This window comes from Gymnoscopelus braueri (assembly GCF_963280865.1).
Source record: "Gymnoscopelus braueri genome assembly, chromosome: 8".
Taxonomy (NCBI): Eukaryota; Metazoa; Chordata; class Actinopteri; order Myctophiformes; family Myctophidae; genus Gymnoscopelus; species Gymnoscopelus braueri.
Window position 1 is genome coordinate 12,834,395 of NC_137609.1, and position 26,449 is coordinate 12,860,843.

The 26,449-nt window shown below is 43.0% G+C and overlaps 2 protein-coding genes across 3 annotated transcripts in view; one reads left to right on the forward strand and one right to left on the reverse strand.

The window, feature by feature from the left end:
- Positions 1-19,143, reverse strand: part of LOC308091207 (ferroxidase HEPHL1-like) — a 48,956-nt gene extending 29,813 nt beyond the window's left edge. For both annotated transcript variants that reach the window (XR_013933680.1, XM_080436648.1), the window contains exons 1-7: positions 18,753-19,143; positions 10,949-11,193; positions 5,858-6,070; positions 3,784-3,987; positions 2,126-2,380; positions 960-1,128; positions 269-399 (exon numbers count right to left, since the gene is read on the reverse strand). Coding sequence is in view for 1 of the 2 variants with exons in the window: in XM_080436648.1 (XP_080292774.1) it covers positions 269-399; positions 960-1,128; positions 2,126-2,380; positions 3,784-3,987; positions 5,858-6,070; positions 10,949-11,193; positions 18,753-18,940 (1,405 nt within the window). In the remaining variant the exon portion in view is untranslated. The remainder of the gene's footprint in view (positions 1-268; positions 400-959; positions 1,129-2,125; positions 2,381-3,783; positions 3,988-5,857; positions 6,071-10,948; positions 11,194-18,752) is intronic.
- Positions 19,144-23,447: 4,304 nt separating this feature from the next.
- On the forward strand, positions 23,448-25,496 carry LOC308090687 (outer dynein arm-docking complex subunit 2-like; the record flags this gene model as incomplete). The annotated part of the gene is made up of 1 exon (XM_080435952.1): positions 23,448-25,496. The coding sequence occupies one exon, from the start codon at positions 23,448-23,450 to the stop codon at positions 25,494-25,496; it is 2,049 nt and encodes a 682-aa protein (XP_080292078.1).
- Between the last annotated feature and the right edge of the window lie 953 nt (positions 25,497-26,449).

Sequence of the window (26,449 nt, forward strand, 5' to 3'; positions counted from 1 at the left end):
TGGGCATGTCATTATATTGTCAAAAATAGTCAGCTACTAGTAGCTACTGGAGAGAACACAGTCAAGAGATGAGGGAATCTTTTGCGAGGTTTGAAACATAACTTTGAAGTATATATTTCAGTGAGATATGAGGAACAACAGAGCATTGTGCCGTCAGACAGAATATAACACAGCATGAAAGAAGGGGAACATGAGATGTCCCGGAGGAGAGAAGAATGAATGCTCAAATGACTTGGAACTTGGGTTGCACTGAATGAGCATGGCTCACCGAGGATTCCCAAGTTAGCAGGCTTCTCTCTTCTAGTGGTGAAGGTGCTGTCTGTGTACTCTGTGTATACAACCTTCCTGTAGCGACCCCCGATCCTGCCCCCGTCTCTCCCGAAAAACGTCTCTGATGGGCTGTGAGAGAAACAGGATGAGAGAGAGGGAGAGAGAGAATGAGAGAGAGAGAGAGAGAGAGAGAGAGAGAGAGAGAGAGAGAGAGAGAGAGAGAACGTGGTCATTGCGGGGAATGGGGGTAAGGGTCAGAAAGAGGATGGTAGTTTTCTTTCTTTTGTGTGTGTGTGTGTGTGTGTGTGTGTGTGTGTGTGTGGGGGGGGGGGTTGGCGAGATAAAGAGATTCCTGTTTCTTTGCTGAGTCACAGATGTTGGAATCTCATACTGCAGTGAAGCAGAACAGAGCAAACAGCTGGCCTGCAGTTAGATTATGTCACATCAGGGGAAAAACCACAACCTCTAAAACCACTTAACTGTACACACTGTTTACACTATTTAACTGTCTCACTCCCAGAAGACGTATGTACTGTATACTTATATAGTGTAAATACGCTCCCGGAAGAGTCCGTCACATACATACAGTAAATACGTCACTGCTCTGCTGAGAGCCTTTGATACATAAACAAGGCCCTCGATTTGATTTAAAGGCTGCCTTTCCCGATCAACAACCCAACGTACTGTACCTGTAGTCTTCAGTAAGTGATTTGTTAGTGATCAGATCCATCCCTGACGGCGCGTAGTCCCACTCAACCTCTTCGGCGGCCAGGTAGTATCGCCTGGTTACACGCTCCACCGCGGTGGGCCGGGCCGTTGTGCCACAGGACTTCACCTCATAGAAGGCCTGCATTCCAGCTGATGAACAGACACACACCCACGTACGTTTGTAAGGACATTACGCACACACACACACACACACACGCGCACACACACACACACACACACACACACACACACACACACACACACACACACACACACACACACACACACACACACACACACACACACACACACACACACACACACACACACACACACACACACACACACACACACACACACACACACACACACACACACACACACACACACACACACACACACACACACACACACACACACACAGGGGATGAACACACTTCCAGTCCAGTATGATTCAAGGAGGGGAGTAGGTCTTTTTGTGTTTGCATTGTTGTGTGCATCTAGATTTCCTGTACATGATGTCAGTAACCTGACATGAATCAACATGCAAGGAATGTCTTTAGGATAGGCCGGGTCTCTCTTTTTTAGAGAGAAATTTAAACAAATAACAACTTGACATCACCCAAAATATAAATAAAGATGTGTGTATGCTGTACAAGGGTGAATGAGTTTGTGTGTTGCCTCAATGACCTGTTTCATTCTTACACAGAGCACACTGAGAGAAAGTCTTAGCAACATTATAGGGTGATATAATTTACAATTTAGGTAATTTAGCAGATGCTATCATCCAGAGATACTTACACATGTGAGATCAGAGTAAATGGCATGAACCCTAGTCAACAGACAACAGGCCAAATGGACTGGTCACGTAACAAAGAATACAATTTAGTGTAGAGAAGACACTGGAGCAGCTTGAACAATTGACGCCTCTTTTATTAAGGCGCTGAGTACAAAGAATCAGCAGTCAATTCTTTGTACTCAGCACCTTAATAAAAGAGGCTTCCATTGTCCGAGTTGCTCCAGTGTCTTCTCTTCATTATGCTGTGTTGTCCTGCTCCTGTGATGATGCACCGGGTTTGCCTACGTTTGGCTGAGGTGTGGCACTTTCTTCAAAACAATTTCGTCTTTCAAAGAAACTAGGTCCTACCCTGTAGGTGGTCGTTAACTTGGCAGGTCAGCAGCCACTTCCCCATCTCCAGGGGAACCATCTCGGCTGTGGCAAACGTTGCCGGGAACAGGCTGAGGACATCGGTGCGATGGCCGCGGTCCAACAACGTGTTTCCGTGGAAATACGCAGAGTGAATGTCCACCTCGTTGCCCATGCCAAACAGATGCCAGGCCACTGGACGGTTCTGACACAGCTTAATGCCAGGCAGGTTACCATACATGTAACCATTTATGGCTGTCATACAGGGAAAAGACAATAGGGAGAGGTAAGAGGCGACCATGACTGATAAGATACAAATACATGAGGAGAGGCGAGAGCCGAAGGGAAAGGAAAAGGATCAAGTATCAGAGAGACGGGAGACATTAAGGTCAGGGATAAAGTGATATGTGAATTTCCACAGAACAAAGAGTGAACATCATTTCTTGGCTGAGTTGGTTAACTCAACACCTTATCGAACCTCATGAAGCAAATCTACTACTTGCGCCTGCACATTAGGGCTGGTAACTTTCCTCAGAAATGATATTCGAATATTGGTCTTAAAAATTGGCAGATATTCGAATATATTCGAATATTATAAAAATAAAAATAAACACTTTTTTCATTTTTTATGTTTGACAGCGACAATACAAAAAACAATGTATCAAGTGCTCGGATCCAATAAAACATATATTTTGTTTGTTTTTAGAACTTGATACATTGTTTTTCTTATTGTCCCTGTCAAATAAACATTAAAAAAAAACCTTTTTATTTTATTTTTTACATTTGTATATTAATTTTCATATTCGAATATACATATTTTCCCCACATTCGAGGAATATTCAAAATTCGAATATTAATTTACCAGCCCTACTGCACATTGGATAAAAGATTTAAGCAATCCAGCAAAGTAACTTCACGCACTACTAACCCAAAGAAAGTGTCACGGTCCGCTCCTCGGGCCGTGGACTTTGACTTTATTATTTAGACCATCATTGCCCTTATATGGTCGTGGACACTTTAGGCCTGTTCTTTAGGCCTGTCACGGTCCGCTCCTCAGGCCGTGGACTTTGATTTTGTTGTTTAGACCTTCCTGCCCTTATAAGGTTGTGGACTTATTAGAATTTATGTTGTATCATTCCTGTTGTGTTCTGTTGCTCTGTTGTTTTTGCCACGCTGTTCTGTACCTTATTTTGTAGTCTTGTTTCCTGTTCTGCTTAGTTACTGTTACCTGTCTTGTCTCACCTCCCGTTTGATTAGTCTTGTTCTCCTCCTGTGTCCTTAGTCCCTCAGCCTATCCCAGTGTTGATTGTCTGTTGAGTTAACCTGTGTCTTATTATTTCCCTGTCTATTTAAGCCCTGTGTTTACACCTTGTCTATGCTTGTTCATTATCTTTTGTTGCGTGTATTTTGCTCATGGTTTCAGTTCCTGTTTGTTGTCCTACCTTCGAGTTAATAAACCCTTTAAACTGACCTGTTGGCCTCTGTCTCTCCTGCACTTGGGTCCTACAATCCTGCCCTGACTCAGACTGTGACAGAAAGGCAGTTTAATTTAGACAGTACAGAGGAGAGAAACAGGAGGAAGAGAACGGACAGGGTGGGATGGCATGTGGCACGGGCCCTAAGATTGAATCGTTGGTAAAAACCACCAAACTACCCACCATGCATCAGGTTTGACTCTTCAAAATCGGGATCACCCCGGTTGACTCCGCCTGGGTCTGAGCAGAAGGTCTGAATGTTGTCCTCCAGGTACCAGCTCAGGGCCTCCTCCACCACGTTGAACAACAGGAACACATCCTGGTCCACATCCTTACGCACTGACTCCGTCAGACTGTCAGCAGGCACAGGGCTCTCCTTCAGGATACCTACATGCAATAACACACGGTCTCTTGAAAGGCTACAGGCGTTCTGTTCCTGTTTAAAGTTCTGAATGTGATATATCGTAAAATTAGGGCAATATTCAGTGAAATACTCTGGCAGTATCCTGTAAACATACTAGATCAATGGCCACCATGTTTGCCTATTAGTCCACTTAGAGAGGTCCTTAGAAAGACCAAAATGAGAGAGAGACACTTAGAGAGGTTCTTTAATCACTAAGCCACCCTGTCACCTCCAGCTGCTGAAGTTGTGGCAGAATAGGGTGCATGTGCACCATAGACTGTAAAAAGAAATGGACAAAGTGACGGCATTGGTTTCTACAGACCGTAAATGAAGCCTATTTGTCAACGATTTCAAATCCACCATCTTTCTATATCGCATCATATGCAACTGGAAATTAATGCTATTGGTTGGGTCAATCAAGAGCAGTTACCAAAACACCTATCATGGTGATTGAAAGAAGACTTTAAACTAGCGACTGGAAGCATATAGTATTTATGACTATGTTTATTAAGGAAAGAAAATCAGGTCTAAAGTTTGTCAAAAACCTTGAATGGAGAAAAAATCTTTCTGACACCAGCTGGGGTAAAATGGCGAAACTACAGGCCATTCATATGAACTGTCACTTCCTACGTAGACTCAATTTCAAAGCCGGATGCTGGGCCCTTGATGTGCACATATGCAGAGAGAGAGAGGCGACCGAGCTTTCGCTGCGGCCGCCCCGAGGCTCTGGAATAGCCTTCCTTTTAATATAAGAGCCTCTCAGTCCATAACCATTTTTAAATCACTATTAAAGACCTACTTCTTTTCCCTGGCCTTTGGTCAGACACACACACACACACACCAAACAGTTACACCACAACTATTGTCTCTACCTCACTATTTTCTGCTACGCTTTTTTAATCGCTGCTTGTATTTTTTATATCGTATTTTTGCACTGTATGAATTGTAACATTGTTGTTTTGATGTGTTGTATAGCACTTTGGTTGGCCTTGGTCATTGTAATGTGCTCTATAAATACATTTTGAGTTGAGTTGAGTTGAGTTGAGTTGAGAGAGAGAGAGCTGGAGAAAAACATTTCAAGTTGAGCGGTGCTGGTCTAGCCTGGTAAACCCTCCCTCCGGAAATCTCATTTCCATTTGATTCCAGGAGTGAGTCTGGCCTGATCGCCCATTCTGCAATATTGGCTGTGGGGCTGGAGTTGGGCGGGAGTAATACCTTGACTGACAACCCCTTCAGCCAATGATCGTTTTTCCCCTTCAGCCAATCAGCAGTTCACCAGACTAATGTGACGCAACGGGACTTTTGAGACGGCCATGCCCAAAATAGGTTGCCTTATTCGGATACATGCCTGTCACTGCCCGCCCCTGCTGGTTCTCAAAAATTTTAATTTTAAATAGGCTCTGTCATGATTAATTGACCACATATATGAAGTTAAACAACTAAATTCTATCCAAACGATATCTTAAAACTAAATTCCGTGCCTCAAAAAATAAGTTAGAGAGCGTTTTAAAACCGAAAGTAAAAAGTGTAACTGGCCACAGGAACAATGGCGGATCGTTCCATTTTTGTCGGCTGCACTCGGTCCCATTCGGGCTCACTCGGACTCGCCACCTGATTGGCCAACTGTCGCTGTCAATCACAGAACGATGAGCGACGACGCTGATAGGCTCGGTTAGTTGGTAATTCCACTAGAAACCCCCACAATGGGCTATCAGGCCAGACTCACTCCTGGAATCAAATGGAAATGAGATTTCCGGAGGGAGGGTTTACCAGGCTAGTGCTGGTCTGCATGGAGGCATATGCACAGTTGCACACGCAATGACCGGGAACATAATATATACAGTATTTTCTCACCTTTTTTACATGTGAGCAACGCCCCTATGAGTCCAGAGGAGATGTCCCTGGGGGCTTCCACATGGGAGTGGTACACCCAGGTCAAACAGTTGGCATCGCCCTCCGTGGGGGCAAACTCTGGCCTGACCTCCCAGCGGTAAGTATAGCTGCCTCCCGGGGGAACGGCGTCATCCAGCTTCAGCTTTGCAGATGTCCCGTCTGGGTAGAGCGCCCCTAGTGGACAAAGATGAATTTCAATGTGAAAAAACATCATCAGTTTTGAGGCCAAGACTGTATGTATGAAACAAGTAAGACGCGCGAACGCGGGAAGCGAACGCAGCTCGAAACTGTCCTCTTTTCAACTTGCCATCCGGCCTGAAATATGCACAAATGACATGGAATTCTTAGATATCCCAATAGATGAAGTTGTGTAGATGCTTTTCGATGTGTTATTTTTGACTGTAGCAGCTATATTTCTCTCAGAGGAGGCGGATTTCAGCCACACTGTAGGGGCAGGCGGATTTCAGCCACACTGTACTGCACTCTGGCGCACTCTGGCGGCTGCACACAGGCAGTGCACGCACACAATACTGCACACATACAGACAGAGACACACACACACAAGCCGAGCAGGGTTTCATAGTAAGCTCCACTTGGCCTTCCGCGTTTGCAATCAGCATCAGAACCAGCTCTGCGAGGTTCTTTAACAGCTTGTTTCACAATGTCAATCAGCACCTGATCCCCTTTGTCCTTGTGTATTTTATCATGGAAATCATGGGTATCTTGTTCCATCTATCTAGATACATTTGGCTCAAGCTAAGACTTCCTGGTGCTATCGTGCCCTGTTCTCATTGTCCTCTTTCCATTGTAGCTATGTTCTAGCACACCGCATGTCAAATTTTCAGACAAATACTTCCTGGTGCTGCCAATGTGAAAAGGGTGGCATTTCTTCCTCGGCCTAGTGGGAATGTGCGTGCAAAATGTCAAGGAAATCGCACGCTGTGTGATTTGAGGCATTTAGTTCAAAACTAACCAATCCTGCAAACTTTGGAAGCCAACCTTAGACAATCAGGATGGAATATGGAAAATCGGACAGATCCGTGTTGATCACATGACTATAGAGATAATGTGAACCGATTTGAGTGATGTTTGGACAAAATCTGTAGGAGTGATATAAAAAAAGAGATGTTTTGCAAAAATCGGCCGCCTGGTGGCACTATATTCGGGGCAGAGGTTCGGCTTTGGCATCCAGGGAGTGTGTGTGCACAGTTTCGCAGCGACTGGGCCAACAGTGCCGGAGATTAGTTGTTCACAGACAGACACACACACAGACACACGGACGGACGGACGGACGGACGGACAGGGTGCAAAACATAGTCTCGGCCATGCCTTTCGGCCTGGTGGAGACAATGAGGTATGATGTGGTATGATGCTTTTCCCGAGTAGAACATTTTAATCATTAAAATGTGATGAATGAGCTGAATGAAATGTAGTTTCTCATGGACCAACTCATGAAACACAAGTAAGACGCACGAACGCGGGAAGCAAACGCAGCCCTATTTTTTTTTGTTGTCTTTTTTAAATTGTTATGTTGTGTATTTACGGACTTGTAATCCGTGTTATTTCACCGTGATGGGGAGAGCGTAGAGAGAAAGTCACGTGACTGCCTCCGCCTCGTATTGAAGTTAATGGGGGGGATATGGTTCTCCTATGCACGGAGTTTCGGAGTTCCTAGTCATCTATGCACCGAATTGCCGTTTGTCAATCCGTGCTATTTCACCGTGTTTGGGGGGCGATCGGGTTGGTTTCATAGTAAGCTCCACTCTGAGATCTGTCAGCAGCCAATGAGAGCGTGAGTCACATGGGGGAGCGGCTACACACAGGCTGCACACAGACAGAGACACACACGACCCGAGCACTAGGGGTGTGCCGATACACTAATTTCACGAAACGATACGATACGATATTGGGCTCACAACTTTGACACGATTTCGATACGATTTCGATACGATACGTTACGCACTTTTTTATTATGAAAATATATGGGGGAGAAAAAAAGCTAATGCAAACAAATAATTCTGTTTTTGCATTATGCAAACTTGTAGCTTTTCAGCTACAATAGCCGTTTTGAATCCAAATATTGTCACCCTTTTCACCCCGGGGCTGTTTGCATGCCTGATTATTATTATTGTAAAAGAAAACGATACATATCGTCACGAAAACGTATCGCGATATATCGCGGGACGATATATCGGCACACCCCTACCGAGCACGGTTTCATAGTAAGCTCCACTTGGGCGGAGGCGCGCCGTTTCATGAGTTGGTCCATGAGAAACTACATTTCATTCAGCTGTATACCTGTATGTGAATGAATGACAATAACTTTGACAACTTTATAGTCATCTAATTTACACAGATTTTACACATTGCTAATACACTGTACATGATTACCAGATACTGTTGAATGACAATTGACAATTGACAGTGTGTGTGTGTGTGTGTGTGTGTGTGTGTGTGTGTGTGTGTGTGTGTGTGTGTGTATGTGTGTGTGTGCACGCGTGCGCGCATGCGCGTGTTATACTGTGTAATATATTACACAGTATAATAACACACAGGCCTTCATGACCTGAAAATCAGAGCACTAAGTTACACAAAGCTTGGCCAATCAAATCCGGATGTTACGTTTGTGACACTCACCCACCGCCCACAATCCACCCATAAGCTACTTTTAATACAACATGTTATATTATAATACATCAGTCAGACCCAGTGCAGAAGTCTGTTTTATTTTATTTGTATTTGATCTTTATTATTACCAATTGGTTTGGCCCTGATCCGTACCTCTCCTGTGTTTCACTTTTACTGCTGTTGCTGCTACCGTAACTGAATTACCCCACAGGGATCAATAAAGGTTTATCTTATCTTATCTCATCTCACACAAGCCGCACTTTGTCCATTGTAAATGATAATCACATTCACTGTTGATGATTTAAAGAACAAATGAGATGACATAATTTCTTCCATATCATCCTCCATATGATTTGTAAGCGTGCCCAGTAAACATTTAATTGACCAGTTAAATGTGTAGGCACACCAGTGAACTTTGATTCCCTCACTAGTCTCCTCACATGGCTTTAATCACTTACTGTAAGCCCTATGTACTTCATTGTCTGACGAATAGCAAAATTTGTTTAAAATGTTTTATTTCATCACTTGTTCTGGATACCTCCCAAGAAGCTGCCCGTCTGTGACATGTGAATGTATTGTATATCCTTCCTGTTAGACTGCATCCTCTGACTGCATGACAGTCCCAGATTGCGCCAGAACCCCTACTGAGCTTCTGACTGTAAACGCTCAGAAAAAAAACCCAGGTCACCGTTCATTGTCTGTCTCAAGGAGACAGACAAGGAGACGATAAAGCTTGTCTCAAGAAGGGAAAGGGTATTTACGAAATCCCTGTAAAGCACTGGGAAATTCCTAGGATAGCAACCATAGAGTGTGTGTGTGTGTGTGTGTGTGTGTGTGTGTGTGTGTGTGTGTGTGTGTGTGTGTGTGTGTGTGTGTGTGTGTGTGAGAGTGTGAGTGTGAGTGTGAGTGTGTGTGTGTGTGTGTGTGTGTGTGTGTGCGTGCGTGCGTGCGTGCGTGCGTGCGCGCTCGCGTGCGCGCTCGCGTGCGCGCGTGTGTGTGTGGGGGGGGTTGCATAACAACTGAGTAAGTGAGCTCACACTGCTTAAAAACTGTAGTTGAGCATGTATCTGTTACAATAGAATGTGAGTTAATGAGAACGTGCCAGGTGCCTGTGTCTGTGATCTCTTTCTGTCAGCTTTTCATCTGCTAACCCACTTTTTTCCTTTTAAAACTGTCAACTTCCCGTTATATGAGTAGTTCTGGCAATGGAGAAACAGTTCCTGTAGGCCACAAGAGCAAAAACAATGTGACAGACATGACAGTCATAAGGCCAGACAAAGCCTTTGTGTCTAGAAACATAAATAGTTGGGAACCATCCAGTTAGACATGGGAGCCGATGAGAATAAGTAGCTGTGACCCAAAAGAGACAAATCTAAACTACAGATAGTTTATCAGATAAATCATATGACACAAAGACCCTCAAGGTATCAAGAAAAAAAGAAAAAACAAACAAAACAAGGCAAAGGCTGGAAGTATTCACTTAAGGCCAGTCCACACCAATGCAACTCCATGCAACCATTATCCCCAATGGCAGTTGCAAGGAGTTGCATTGGTGTGGACTGGCCTTACAACTGTTTTGTTGCAAGGAGTTGCGACTAGTTGCATTGGTGCGATCTGGCCTTAGATGTATCTAAGATTTGTAAGGGCCACAGTGTAACTTCGGATAATTCTGATGCCTGGAAGTAAACTTTTCTGAACGAACGAACAAATTAATGGACTGAAAAGACACGATTGAACTGACTGAACAGGGACAATGGTTTAATATGAAGACCTAGAATTATCATTCACTCTAAAGGCCAATACAGGCTCCTTCCCACATCGGAAGAAACGTCCGGCTCAGACAGTCAGGACATCTGGGGGTGCACGAGTTTTGAGGAAAAGTTCTGAGAACGCCCATCAGAAGTTGAGAATGACGTCAATTTGAAGCTATATCACCTCCCTTTCCGAAGAAAAGTTTGGACGTCAGAAGGAGCATGTATTTGCCTTAAAGGCCCTTACCCACTGCGAGCATTTATTTCATGCGGTTAATTTACATTAATTCAAATGGTTGTTTGTTTGTGTCATGAGTACATCCTCAAAGAACGTGAATATTACACAACGATAAAGGTGTCGATGAAGAAGGCATGAGAACATGAACCACATGATCAGGACAAGATCAAAGAGTGACGCGTTGTGAGATTGTAGCTCCGCTATTTTCGCTACAAATAATTTTCGCTATTCCTCATACGACAAAGTATAGGGCTAAGTGGTTAAAAACCCGAAAATGTTCGAATACAATAAAATATTGCTTTCATCATCTAAGTATAAGAATGCACCAGGAGTGTGAAATGTGCGAGTGTGCCATCACGTCCATGTGGTTCCATTTGTACACTCTCATCAATAACACTCGTGTGTGCATCTAAAATAAATAACAGGCTAGTTTACCTTCAGCATCCTTCTCATAGAAGACTCCGTGAGGGTGCATGGAGTAGTTCCTGGAGGCAAAGTTCTTCAGGTGCACTTTGATGACATCATCAACCTCCGCCCGCAGTATGGGCCCCAGGTACCCCAGCCAGGCAGGTCTGGGGGCCTCACGGGTGTATGAGGCATCCGTGTATTGTCGGAACATGGCCTTCTTGTACGTGCTGCCAATGCGATGGGGCCCTCTCTCCAAGAACACTGATGCATGCCTATACGAGACAGAGAGAGGGAGACATACGGGAAAGGGGTGAGTACATGAGTAATAAATGAGTGAATGGGCACATAAGAGTGAGGGTGGTGAAAGAATTAGGATAAGGCATGTGTCACTGCACTGTCACTGTTCCTCTATCTACGTAAGTTATTTTGCTCTCAGCAATTCATAGAAGGTTGGTACAGGGTGGAATGTCAGATTCAGGACACTGAATCACTTTATTGCCAAGTATGAAGTTCTATTTGTCACCTCGTACCGTGACAAGCTGACAAAGATGTAACACTTCCAACAATGTACATGAAGTTTACATTAGTGCGATATTACACTGCAGAATGCACATTGAGAAAGACAGTACACTTAAATAACCAATACACAAATCGCAGACAAAGCTCATAATATACTAAACTTAAGAATAAATCATACCTGAGTGTCATGGTCCAATGTATCATGAATAGTTATGACAAATCATAAATAATCACCATGGGTACACTAAGCAGTAAGCACACAGTTTTGCCAACAGTGCATGAAAAGATCTGTGTTTTTGCAATAGCTTTGTGTTTGTCTTCAGCCCATAGGAGGTTGTTTGATCAGCTTGGGTTGGACAGATTTTTTTTTTGTCAAATAAGAGAAGCATGAGTACAAAATGTAAGGTTATACAGAGAAGAAATCTCCAGGTTTTTCAAATATATGCAACAAATAACATAAAAACACCAATGAAACAACAGTCAGAACAAAAAACAACAACACTTGTAAAAAGAACAGCGCTGACAATAAGGAACCTGATTCTAACTTTTACATTCTTTTGAAACAATACTTTTTCCTGCTGGACTAGATTATTGTCAAGCGCCAATCTCCAGTTTCATCCACTTTTTGATGAGACCTGTTCCTGGTTGATGAACAGCCTACATACCGTACATATACAGCCTGAACTAGAAGACATGTCATTCAAGAATTTAAATGAGATAAAAAAAAGAAATGGAAGAAACAATTGGACAACATGATCTCAACAGCAAGGAAAAACAACTGCTTGCTCTGAAAAGACTAAAAGACTTCAGTGAGCATTATGTGATGATGTGAAAGTGTATAGTATAAAACTACGTTAGATCTACAAAGTCAGTCAATCACTGGAGCACAGAATACTGTACATGTCTGACATTCTTCCATGACCATTGGGCAATTTTACAGATAGGAGATGTTGGAATGTTTAACTTTGCACAACCTCTAGTGTATTTTTTTTGTCTCTTTTGTCTCTTAGTTTTTTTTATTTTTTTGACAGTATGAATGTCAGCTATATATTTTAGTGAAGGTTGACTCGCACTGCAGTTAGCTCATACATTAATAGAATGGACTTGAACGCCAATTTGCTGTCCAGGAACCATCAGGGCATGGTTGTAGGTTCCACTACTAGCGCTTTATGGTCAGGACCACACAGAGCTCATTGTGCCTTCTAACCGCGCTACAACACTGTATTCTCCCAGTAAACAGGCTCACTTGTGGTTCCTAGAATCTCCAAGAGTAGAATGGGAGGCAGATGCCTTTAACTATCAGGCTCCTCTCCTGTGGAACCTTCTCCCAGTTTTGGCCCAGAGGGAGAGGCATCCTCTATACATTTAAAGTCATACTGTGTATCGTTCATTTAAGTAGTCTTTTTGGCGTTTGTCTATATGGAAGTACCAATATGCATGTCTATCAGAACAGACAACATTTGTTCGGTTCGGGGAGCCCTTCCGAACCAAACTGTTCTGGTGGACTATGCAGCTACCTTAAAGGAGTAGTTCACTCCAAAAATGACTTATTTTCTATCAATTACACACCCTATGAAGGATTGAAACCATGGAGATTGTTTTGTTTTTGTCGCATTCCTGAAGCAATAATTTGGAATGCTGCAGAGTGCAGACCCCCCTCTCTCTCTGTCAACCCAACCGGTCAAGGCAAGTGGACCTCTTGTCTGGAGATAAACAGTTGTAATTCCTAGAAACAGAGAATACAGGTGTTCTTCGTGTACTAGTCCTATTCCATGAAATTAGAATAGTACGTAGATCTGGAGTTTAACACCCACACAGTAGAGGAAGGAAAAGCTCCAACAGCTAGGCTATACTGTAGCTACAGTATCTAAGCATCAAATTCGGGGGGATTATGCCCCTGTCTGTGTGTCTGTGTGTCTGTGAGCAGCTAATCTCTCTCAGGCATCGCTGGACTGATTGCCGTAAAACTTTGCACACTCCCAGTACGCCAAGAAACAAACCTACATCCCACAGTTTTCAAATCATCAGTCATGTGATCAAGATGTACAGTATCAGTCAGATGTGTCATATTCCTGGCTAAGACTGGCTTCCAAAGTTAAATTGCCACAAATTGTGAACTGATCTGGCCCAAACTGAAATCACACATGAAGGGGGTTCTAAACAACGCAGAGCCAAAATAGGTTTCACTTCCACCCATATAATGTATGTATGTATGTATGTATGTATGTATGTATGTATGTATGTATGTATGTATGTATGTATGTATGTATGTATGTATGTATGTATGTATGTACGTACGTACGTGTATGTGTATGTGTGTGTGTGTGTGTGTGTGTGTGTGTGTGTGTGTGTGTGTGTGTGTGTTACATTGTGCAGTGTGCAATTGTGACCGACCAGTGCTTCCACCAACCCTCTCACTTCCGTTGTCATTCCTTTAATGTCAGCAGCCTCACCACAACTTGGAGTGGAACATTGTCAACTCAGTTGTCATCCAGGTCACAGGTTGCATCTGTCCTGTCTGCCACCAGTGGTTTCATTTATGCCCACCAATGTATAGCCTACAGGACAGCGTAATACGGTCCATTTTTGTCAATTTTTGCACTCCCGTGTTTTTTGTTGTTTTGTTTTTTGTGGGGAAAGGATATACATATCTTTATATGACACAGTAGTGTGCCTTTTCTGCATGTTATAACAGAAGGATGTCAGGCCCTAATGGGTGAAGACAGTCCAGTTTCTTGAACACCATGTTTTGTTTGTTTTTCTTGACCACAAATGTTAAGAATGTATAGCATGTTTAGACAGATGCTAGGTTCATTGTTAACCTGAAGTTTAAACAAAAAGATCACAACTTTTCATCAATTAAAAACAATTCCAACGTTTTCAAAAAGTATTTCATAAATAAAATGGAAAAATCTAATAAATAGCACATCTGCTATTTTCACTAGTTTGGGTCCCGGGCAAACGTCTAAGTTCTCTTTTGGGAACCACTGTGCTAGATGCCTAAATTGTAAACTGTAATTGTGTTTATTGAGACTGGGATGTCTACATGACTGTGAGTCAATTGACTTGTGTTTGTATGCTAAATTTTTCTGTTTATTGAATCATTGATAGTGGTGCTAATCATGGGTGTGGTCACTTCAACAGTTCTCCTCTGCAGTTCTGGCAGTCCTAGATTGGAGGGTGTCAAGTACTGTAGAGGAGGAGGGGTGGGTGGTCTGTCTGTATTCAAGAGCAATAATTGAATGGTCTTTTGAATATAGTCATGGGTGAGAAATGTAACTTATATTATGTTGTACAACCTCGATTGGAATGTTTAGATCAGTCATAGGCTATGGGAATGTGTTGCTGGGTTAGTGACTGTTGATACATTCTTGCCAGGTAGTAGGATCCACTCCCTATTCACCTGTTTCCTAGGCTGTGTGTTTTCCACTTCCTGTCGGATTTCATTGGATATCATTAGTCATCTGACCAGTTTCATTGGATTTCATTGGATCAAATCGACAGGAAGTGGAAAACACACAGGAAGAGGAAAGCCTAGGAAACAGGTGAATAAGAGGGAGGCTTTAGGGGCAGTCAGAGCATAGATATATAGATGGGTTTCCCGTTTGTAAACATTGAGGATGATGCGCGCGCAGTGGAGGGAAGAGCCTGTAGAGGGCGCTATTACCCGCAGCATCTCTGGCCACTGTACATTGATAAAATAAATGGTCTTCACCGGGTTTAATGAAAGTAGATTAAATGATGCAGTTTGTAATATCTTCTTTACTCAATAAAAATGATTTGTCGGAAGTTGGATCTGTCTGTATATAATAGCAGCATTATGCCTATTCTGCCTATAATAGCAGCATTATGCCTATCTAAATCCCGAAAATAACAATAGAGTGAATGGCACTTCCGGGTCGTTCTACCTCCCGCATGCGCAGAATGCACACTCTGCTCTGTGATGACGTCGCGCGGAAACCCATCTATATAAAGGCTAGATGGCTCAAGGGGGCGTCGCAAGCGTAGCTCAACCGCGGCCATCTTGCGACGGTCATTCATAACATTATGTCTATGGTGCATATACTTTGAAATAACCATAGCGTGCTCAATTTTCATCCGATTTTCAAACGGTTTGGTGTGTTGTAAACACCAAAGATGTAGTTATGATACTGCATACTTATAATTATAATCATGTTTTTTTTTTTTATAACATTAAGTATGCAGTATCAAAACTACATCTTTGGTGTTTACAACACACCAAACCGTTTGAAAATCGGATGAAAATTGAGCACGCTATGGTTATTTCAAAGTACATGCACCATAGACATAATGTTATGAATGACCGTCGCAAGATGGCCGCCATGTGGCAACGTCGTACTCCATTGGCCAGCAGCGCGGGTGAGTCATCTAGCCTTTATATATATCTATGAGTCAGAGTTACAGTTAGACTTGGAGCGACAAGCTGTAAGCACCTAGGGGAGCGCTCCCATTGTCCTTGTGTAAGGATATGTCGCCTGTTAAACAGTTTCTGAAGTTCCTATGTTGTTTTCTTAATTTAGTTTGCCGTCAAGTGTTTTCATTTTCCATATTTTTGTAAAGTATTTGATTTATTTTTGTTATTTAAGGCCTTCACTATTTATATGCTGCACTGTAACTGTTGGTGAAAGAGTTTTGGGTAAAATAAAGAACCCCAAATTTGCATCTCTGGACTTTTGGACTTTCTGGACCAAGGCTCCGGACTTTTCGGAGCCTTGGTTAATCGTCACTTTTACACATCCCAAGCAATTATATGATTGCTAACAACAATGCAAATATAATAATGCAGCACAGTCAAGGGGCTTACAACTAAAGCTACAGTCATATGTATCCACGGGCTGGCGTTCATTAGAAATTGAGTTTTAATCATTTGACTGACCATGAAATTGCAACTCCATCCTCTACTGGAGAGTGATTTTTGTGTAATGCCTTATTCCATTGATGGGTGGAAGTGACTCAAAACCTTTTTTGTGTATTTTTATATCAAAAGTCCATCACATTCGAATTTTTATTACTTCCTGTAAACGCAAACGTACTGCGTGATGACGAAGATCAAGGGTTCCCAAACTTTTCAGGCCAGGACCCCCCAAAATAATCATATTTGAACTGAGGCCCCCCCAAAATAATCATATTTGAAAGGGTCACCCTCGTTTCTGGGCAAAATTTAGCAAAAATTTCAATTTTCATGACGACTTTAATTCCGATTGGATAATCATATCATGATCAAGAGAATGGGGGATATTTTCGCGGAGCTAAAAAAAACCAACAACTCTGTAGTCTCCTAACATAGAGGGGCCATGCTCAGGGTCCCATTTCATGCTCAGGGGCCCCTGGGCACGTGCCCAAAGTGCCCATATGGTAGATCCGGCCCTGACCTTGCCCCTAACATATACTATATTACTAAAAGTAATAAAAATGATTTAGAAAAAAAGAAAATAAATAAAACTACAAACTATTGACCAATACAAAACTAACTAACTAACTAACAAATGTATGTATGTATACATCTCTCCTGTCAAAGTGTCAGAGCACAATGGGGCTCCAATCTCTTGTAATCCTTACCAATGTTTACTTGTAATGTTCGTAGGCTATCTACAAATTCAAGCCTATTATACTCACTGAGTCAGTCAGTGCATCAGCTGAATGACTAAACTGCCAAATAAAAGTGGCTAATCCACATATCATTATGTTGTGGGGGAAATGTGGAAGTCACTTACTGGAAGAAAGGAGAGAAACCCACCAGGACTCCTACCACTACAGAAGAAGGCCATTCATTCCATTCAATGTAAGAGCTTGTATGACCTTGGACAACCCAATAGGCTACTTGACCCCAAGTTCAGAGAATGCAGGATATTATCAGCGGGAACTCCTCAACTAGACCACGCAATCCATAATGAGAAAATTATAGGTCTATTGGAGATTCCGCTTATCTGAAATTGTACATCAACCTGAGCATTAAATGATGGCTATGGTTCCAAATCCGACACACACACACACACACACACACACACACACACACACACACACACACACACACACACACACACACACACACACACACACACACACACACACACACACACACACACACACACACACACACACACAGCTAAAAGCAAGAGTGGAGAAATAGGTCTTGAGCTGTGCTTTAAAGATATCGACAGAGGCTGCCTGTCTTAGGTGTAATGGGAGTTTATTCCGCGCTGTCGGTCCGTAGAAGCAGAATGCTGCTTCACCGTATTTTTAATATGTCATTGTAGGCACCTCGAGCAGGTCAGCACTTGAAGACCTGAGCGGGTCCGGTTTGGAACATCTCTCTCTAGATAGTCTCTAATTCGCGCAATATTTCTAAGATGAAAGAAAGCAATCTTGGTAACATGATTAATGTGTGTGTTAAAATTCAATTCAGAATCAATAATAACCCCCAGGTTCTTTACTGTACGTAGTGTTACTTTCTACAGTCAGGTAGGCTACAGATATATGGCAAAGCCTTCTCTCTACTAAAAGTAGGCTAAGTGAAGCTGAGTAGGCATAATAGATATTATTCACTGAAACAGACTGGTGCAACACCTGTTTGCCATAAGGCAAGGGAGTATAGCATTTAAAAGCTGAGATTCAGTTGTTTACACCTTAATGCTTAAATCAATAGGGTTAGTGGGGGTTCCTGAGGACACGGCTACATTGAAAGTCCTAAACATGATGGTAGCTTTAATACAGTAAAAGAAGCAACATGCTCAGACCAGTGGTGAAATAAGTAGGCTACTCACATGTTTATAAGTAAAAGTATCAATACTGCAATATAGAAATAAGTAAAAGTCCAGAATTCAAAATTTACTTGAGTAAAAGTACAAAAGTATTGGTATCAAAATGTACTTAAAGTACTCATTATGCAGAATGTCCTATTTCACAAGTGTTCAAAATGTATACAAATATTTTGAAAATAACAGATCTACACGTTGTGAGCTTGTAGATCTGTTACTTTAGATCTGTTAAGTATATAGGGATAAAGTGGTTAATGCATGTTTTGTAATGATAATACAAATCTACAAAGTAACTAGTAACTAAAGTTTTCAAATAATTGTAGTGGAGTATAAAAAGTACAATATTTGCCACTGAGATGTGGTGGAGTAGAAGTAAAAGTACTGGCAATTTAAAATAATCCAGTAAAGTAAAAACAAATCCATTTGTACTTAAATACAGTACTTGAGTACATGTAGCCTACTTAGTTACTTTCCACCACTGGCTCTAGTCTCTAGACAAATACACTGAAAACTGTCAACCACCACAAACTCACTCGTCATCTGCGATGTCTTTCCCGTTGATGAGGTTCTTGCCGGTCGGCGTGTAATCCCACAGATCCTCTATGATGCCCACATAGTAAACTCTCGTCCTGCCGGCGGCAGCAGCAGCAGACACGGAGGAGGAGAGGAGGATAAACAGCACGCTTACTGCGAGGAGCCGCTTCAGTGTCAGCAGAGCCATGTTCAACTGCTCGTTCCAGCTGCTGGATGGATGCGGGACAGCCTGGGATCTGTAATGTAACAGCCTTATGAGCAAAGTAAAAGCTCCGTTAACTCCCCCATGCAAGCACGTCAACAGCGGGCGTGCATACAGTCACATACACACACACAGCGGCACAGCAGCAGCCCAGTCAGTGCACTTATGAAACTACACTCTGCGACTGCTTGGTTGGAACAAACAGTCGCGCTATTCAGCACCGTGTCTGTCTGGGTGATACCGCCCCCACCGCTCTCTATCTAATATGGAATAACTCAGCCTCCTCAGGTCAGATCGTTGATTCAATCTCATTCTCAACTCGCTCACTCACTCACTCACTCACTCACGCACTCACGCACGCGCACAAGCACTCATTATGCAGAATGTCCCATTACACACAAAACATTTTTTCCAAATGTTTTCAAATGTATTAAAATGTTTTTGAAAATAGCAGATCTATGCCGTTAATGTGTGTTTTGTAATACTAATCTAGTAAGTAACTAGTAACTAGTTTAAAGTTTTCAAATAATTGTAGTGGAGTAAAAGTATAATATTTGCCTCTGAGTCTGAGATGTAGTGGAGTTGAAGTAAAAGTACTGAAATTGGAAATACTCCAGTAAAGTAAAAAATACCTCAAAATCGTACTTATGTACATAGGCTATACAGTACTTGAGTAAATGCACTTAGTTACTTTACACCACTGACACACACACACACACACACACACACACACACACACACACACACACACACACACACACACACACACACACACACACACGCACGCACGCACACACACACGCACACGCACGCACACGCGCACACACACGCACGCACGCACGCACACACACACACACACACACACACACACACACACACACACACACACACACACACACACACACACACACACACACACACACACACACACACACACATACCCCCCAACTTGATTATAGGCCACGCGGGCCCCCATTTGATATGATGTCTATCTCTGTGGGAACAATCTACACTGTAAAAATCTCAGTGATAATTGAACTCTGAGAGTGTATAGCCCGTATTATTAGATTCCTAACTATATCAATCACTTTTAGCTGAATGGGGACCACCTGGGACCCTCCCGTCCCCCCCTAACCCCCCACCAGCACCGTACATTGAGAACCAATGGGTTATGAACAGTAGGCTATGGCTGCAATGCAAAGCCTGAGCAGTATCAGTTTGACACTTTGCTTACTGCACTAATAGGCTTTGTTTGTAGGGCAGTAGGTCACAGTTACAACACACTGTGATAATGGTAAAATGTGAATCACTTTTTTGTTGTTGAGCTATTTCATTTTTTGATCGGCACATTTTCAAGTTCTGAAACCTCTACATAATCTTCAACTGAATTAACTCACCGTTCACTTTAAATTAAGCTCCTTTGCAGCTTTAACACTAAATTGCTGTTGTCATCTTATGTCGGATGATGTCAGCTATTGTCAATGTGATATTTGCATATTTAATTATGGTTCTATTGCCATTGAACCAGAGTTGGCTCAAGACAGAGGCCCATCTAGCATTGTGTAATTTACAGTAGACTAACCTATATCAGTGCTAGTGTGACACCTGCTGACCACCTTTCTGCATTACAAGTTAAGCTGTTTAATGATAGCTTTATAATAGCTTTATTATAGCACTTCACTTGTAAAAACAATGCTTACAAAGTGCTTAACTGGTCTAAAATGCATCAGGCTTGACTCACCCATCTAACTGTGTGATGATAAAAAAGCGTTTGCGCCTGTACTTTTCTCCTTAACTGTATGACCAGCCTACAGTTTGTACTGTAGCTGTCTTCCTTTGGACTGCCTTGTCTTGCTTATATCAGCCTGAAGCACATACCTTCTGGGCTGGCCAAATAAAGTGGCCAAATATGATGTATTATCTGTAATTCTGTATACCCTTCAGAATAATGCCATATGACAGGGGTTTTCAACAGGTGGTCCGTGGACCATGAAGATATTGCATGTGGTCCCTGACCATGTTGCAAAATGTTTTTTTCTTCTTGTTCCACGGAACAGTGCATATTATCAACCTGGTGACCTATGATGACATGTAAATGTTGTCAGTTACTGGGAAGTCTGAGGTCAAGAAATTCCACAGAAAAGGGAGTTAGAATCTCAAGAAGGGGTAGTGTAACGGATTGCCTGATGGAGTCATCATTATTAGGAATAATATAGTCCAGGACCATTGGTTGAGAAACAGTGGGATGTATAGACATGACTCATGCATAGCAAGTGTTACCAAAGCACTAATCTTAGCTCATATCCCCACCCAACACAACAGTGGTCCCCAGGTTGATTCTTAGTCAGGGTGGTGGTCCCTGGTTCACAATCAGTTGAAAACCCCCGCCATATGACACTACCTTGTTGTCATCTTGTCTCTCTGAGCTCGTCGCTGGCTCAGCTGGCTTTGACTGCATGTAGTCACCACCCGGCACCTAGTAGGACCTTTTTAGGCACTAGGCTTCTAGGGCTTTTTAGGCCCTAGGCTACTGTGATGTAGAGCAGGATTCTACATCACACATGAACTGGAAATGAATAAGAAAGTAATAATAAAAGCCTTGTAGCCTACAAGTCTACAAGTTGTAGGATAGGATTTCAAAGCCTTAAAGGGCCCTATTTTGTGCGCCGCCTTACCCCTTAGCCTAAACTTATCAGCCATATGTTACAAAATAGTTCAACTAGCCGATCTACATCGACACGTTGTGAGCTTGTAGATGGGCTATTTTAACTATTTTAAAATGTTTTTCAAAATAGTAAAACATGGCAAAAGAGTTTAGGGATAAGGGCGCACAAGATAAGGCCCTCAAGCCTTCTGTCTGTGGTCAGCTGCAGTGGCTGGTAAGAACCAAGTCCTCCACAGGTTTGTTCAGCTTTCTCTGTCAGTAACCAACTGTGGATTTAAGCAGTTTACCACATTTATCACAAGTTGTGCTAGACTTGCCCAAGTACTAATTATATCAATTGTGAGAGCTCCCAGTGAGGTACCCTTTACCATATGTAGAGGCTAGTCTTTGACGTCAGTAATATGATGTCATAGTGATGACATCAGGGAACTCCTATATGGGTATAAAGGGACATAGAGACGAATGTAATGTAATGTAAATAGAGACACCTGTCCAACACCAGCTGAACACGGAAATGTTGTGCTGGACAGTGCGTACGAATACAGAAAACCATCCGACCACTGCACTCCCATAGCTGTAATGTCCGTCATATTTACACTTGCTCATGTGTATGTATTAGACCTGTCTTTATGTGTTCATCAATGTGCACTGTCCCGAGCCCGACCGACCAAATAAATAAATAAAGCAAGATAGAAGTAAGTAGGTTGCTCAACTCTTGTTCTATAACTCAATGGAGTTCTATTGCATCACTTATATTGGTACAGGGGCACAAACGTGATGTAAAGCTTTGCAGATCCGTGAAGCCGATGGGTTGGCCAATCAGAGAAGCCGACGCCTGCGGACACAGACAGATGGACCCTCAGATTATTAATTGCTTGATTGACATTGTTTTGCATACTGTATGCATAAACATATACTGTACTGTATTTGTATGTATCTGTCTAAAAGATAAAACACAATAAAGCTCCAGAGCTTATATTAGGTGCACTCTGCTTTTTCAGCAACTATACTTGAACAGCAGACCTACATATTTGTCTCCGCCAGCATGGTGGAGAGTATGTTTTCGTCTCCGTCCTTCCGTGTGTGTGTTCCGTCTCAGCCAAGCTAACATTGGTCAAGGTTCACGTGACACGTGACAATATGTTGTCACCAATGCTTTGATTGGCTAGCGAGACGCATGATGAAATAAAAACCTATAAATAGGTGACGCACTTCAAAAAATCATCTATATTTTTTGAAGTGAGCTTCCATCAGCCAAGCTAACATTGGTCAAGTGACACGTGACAATATGTAATATAAATAGGTAAGACAGGATTAATCAGGAACAGTACTGGCGGAGTGAACTACTCCTTTAAGGTTGTATTAATGAATCCAAACTTATTTTATTTCAATGGAAAAGAGAGTAGCAGAGAAATCCCCCAGGTCGGTACCAGGTAGAAGTGAAGTACAGTACCATTACAGTGTTGTAGCATTACAACTGTTTCAGCAGGAAAGCTGCATAAAACATTTAATGGATCCAGTGCAGAGTAAATCACATACTGAGGAGAGACGATTACATGAAACTCCATACATTTTCCCCAACAGCCAGGAAGCCATGGACATACAATGAGAAATTCAGAACAATGATGAACAAACTGTAATGGCGACTGCACAAATCGGCATTGTCAGGCATGCATGGCAATGGTTTGTGTTGTATGTGACGTAAGACCAGAGCACTGGTCAGCCTGTTGTAAGGTGAAACACATTGCTATCACAACACATCGCTATGACATAAAATAGTATTAGATGTCTTGAGGACAAAAGAGACACATAGATAGAGAGACATCCATGAACAACAACATCACTCTGCCCTCAGAGGAGTACTGGCAGATCCAGAAGCTGGTGAAATACATCAGGATAGGCAACCCGACAGCCACTGTGATTGCTCTGTGCTCCATTAGGAACTTTAATTTATTAGAGGAGATGTCCCAACTGGCCATCTGGGATGTGGATGGCATTGAAGTCCTCACTAACTTGCTGAATACAGAACACATCAGATGCAAAATTGGCTCTCTGAAGATCCTGAGGGAGATCAGTCACAACTCTCAGATCTCCCGTCTCATCACCGACCTGGGTTCCCTTCAGACCATGGTGAAGATCCTGGAATCGCCAGTCAAGGACCTCAAGGCCCTGTCAGCCGAGACCATCGCCAATGTGGCCAAGTTCGGAAGAGCCAGGAACACTGTAAGGCAGTCTAGAGGCATTAAGATACTGTTGGAGATGCTGGAATGCGTCCCCCTTTCGGCCAAGCTGACCGACAAGCAGAAGAAGGATGTGGAGGTGGGCCGGTGTGTTGCCTTGGCGCTGTGGAGCTGTAGCAAGAGTACAAGGAATAAGAGGGCCATCCAAAAGGCTGGGGGCATCCCCGTGCTGGCACGCCTGCTCATGTCCCACCACGAGAACATGCTCATTCCTGTGGTGGGCATCCTGGAGGAGTGTGCTACAGAAAGAAACTACCGAACTGCTATTATGAAGGGCATGATCAAGGGCCTGGTCAAATCCCTCCGATTTGACAACCAAGAGCTTCAAATGCACTGTGCCCGTACTATCTTTAAGTGTGCAAACAAGGAGAAGCGCATCATTGACGAGGTGCGTAAGCACAAGGGCCTGCAGCCCCTGGTGTCCCTGCTGAGCCATGTGGACAATAAGCTGCTCCTGGCCGCTGCCGCCGGAGCCATCTGGAAGTGTTCCCTCAGCATGGAGAATGTGGCTGAATTTAAGAAGTATAAGGCCCCAGAGAAGCTGGTTGGCCTGCTGTTGAAGCAGACTGACGAAGAGGTGCTGGTCAATGTGGTAGGAGCTCTGGCCGAGTGTGCCCAGGTGCCTGCCAACAGAGACACCATCCGCCAGTGTGGAGGCATCCAGCCTCTGGTCAACCTGCTCACTCAAAGCAACGATGCGTTGCTTGTGAATGCGTCCAAAGTGGTGGGCGCCTGTGCCAAAGATATGGATAACATGACGATTATTGGCCAAGCTGGATTTTCTCTGCTCTGGTCCTTGTTGAGTACCCCTAATGCACAGGTCCAAGCCAGTGCTGCTTGGGCCATTTGTCCATGCATCGAGAATGCAAAGGATGCAGGGGTAATTGTGCGCACCTTTGAAGGTGGATTGGACATCCTTGTTAATTTGCTGAAGTCACCAAAGAAAGAGGTGCTGGAGAGTATTTGTGCCGCCATAGCCAAAATAGCCAAGGATGGGAAGAATCTGGCTCTTATCACCAATATGGGGGTTATGCCATTGCTTGCCGAGCTGGCTGACACAATCGATGATAGTCTTCGTCGGCACTTGTCTGATGCCGTCGCCGGCTGCTGCACGCAGGCCAACAACAGGGAGTCATTTGGGGAGGCTGGGTCCGTGGTCTACTTGGTAGACTACCTCACGTCCACGGACAGTTCAGTCCACCGTGCCGCGGTGCAGGCCCTGTTTGAGCTCTCCAAGGAGCCCAGCAACTGCATCATCATGCACCAGTATGGAGCTGTAAAGCTCCTACTGTCTCTGATATGCTCCACAGACGAGGTCCTCCAGGAGGCTTCTGCCGGCTGCATGGCCAACATCCGACGCAAACTGGCCACAATCAATCTGAAAGGCCCAACACGGTTTACGCCAAAAGATCTCAACACACAGACACCCGACAGCCCCACTACTATTTTATCAGTGCCAGAGGGCTGCCAAGAGGATGGTTCAGGAACGAGTTCAGAGGAGGAGTCAGAGCCTCAACATGATGAGATCGATCCACAGCAAGCAGTTTCACCTCAAGACATCACAGCCGACTCCATCACCGATCAGTCAACCCCCAAAGCAGAGTCACCTTCAGGTAGTTCTGGAGAGGATGAGTAAAACGTTCCTCTTTGCAAAGCAGAAGCTTAAAGCCATGGAGGAACAGAATAATGAACAAGAGGAAATATTGTTGGTGATGAAACATAATCGAGCCAAGGAGCATAGCTGGCATGAAGAGAGAAAGGATCTGCTTCGACAAAAGGTAGGCAATTTTTTTTCTTTTTTTTGCCACAATAATTGGTGTTGATGGGTCAAAAAATTGTTTAATTACTGGTAATAATATGAGACATTATATGTTAAGATAAGCTAATGCTAATAGCATAATTTATATAACTGTTGTTCCTCTGTACAAATGAAAGAAAATGAGTTTTAGGCGAATAGTAAAGCCTATTTATAACCCTGAAATAATCCAGATTATCTAGCAGCATAGGCTACGAATAAAAAATAAATCCTTCTCTGACTGCTTGATTCCCAGCAAGGGAAACAAATATAGGCTAACTAGAATGGTGTGTTCAGTGAAGTGTAAATCATACAGTGTACTTACAGCAGTGGTTCTCAAACCTGTTTATGCCAAGGAGGACCCCGAAATTGATAATTGAGGCCACAGACCCCCATCTGAAAATGTTTTGTACCCGGGATCCTCCAGGAGAGAAGATTTGTGTTAAAGAAATTCACTTTCCACCACTGTGCACCACAATACACAAGCACGCATGCATGCTTGTATTGTGGTGCACAGTGGTGGAAAGTGACTAATTACATTTACTGAAGTACTGGACAATTTTGAGGTACTTTTACTGTACTTGAGTATTTAAATGTTTTGATACTTTATACTTTTAACTCCACTACAGTTATGTGACACATTTAGTTACTATTTACTTTTGTACTTATATATTTATTTGAAAATAGACTAATCTAAAAGCTCACAATATGTTGCATTTGGATTGTCATTTCTCCTGGATTTGTTTTGGTATCAAACTCCCAAACTTGCATTCATCCTGAAATCAAATGCAAAT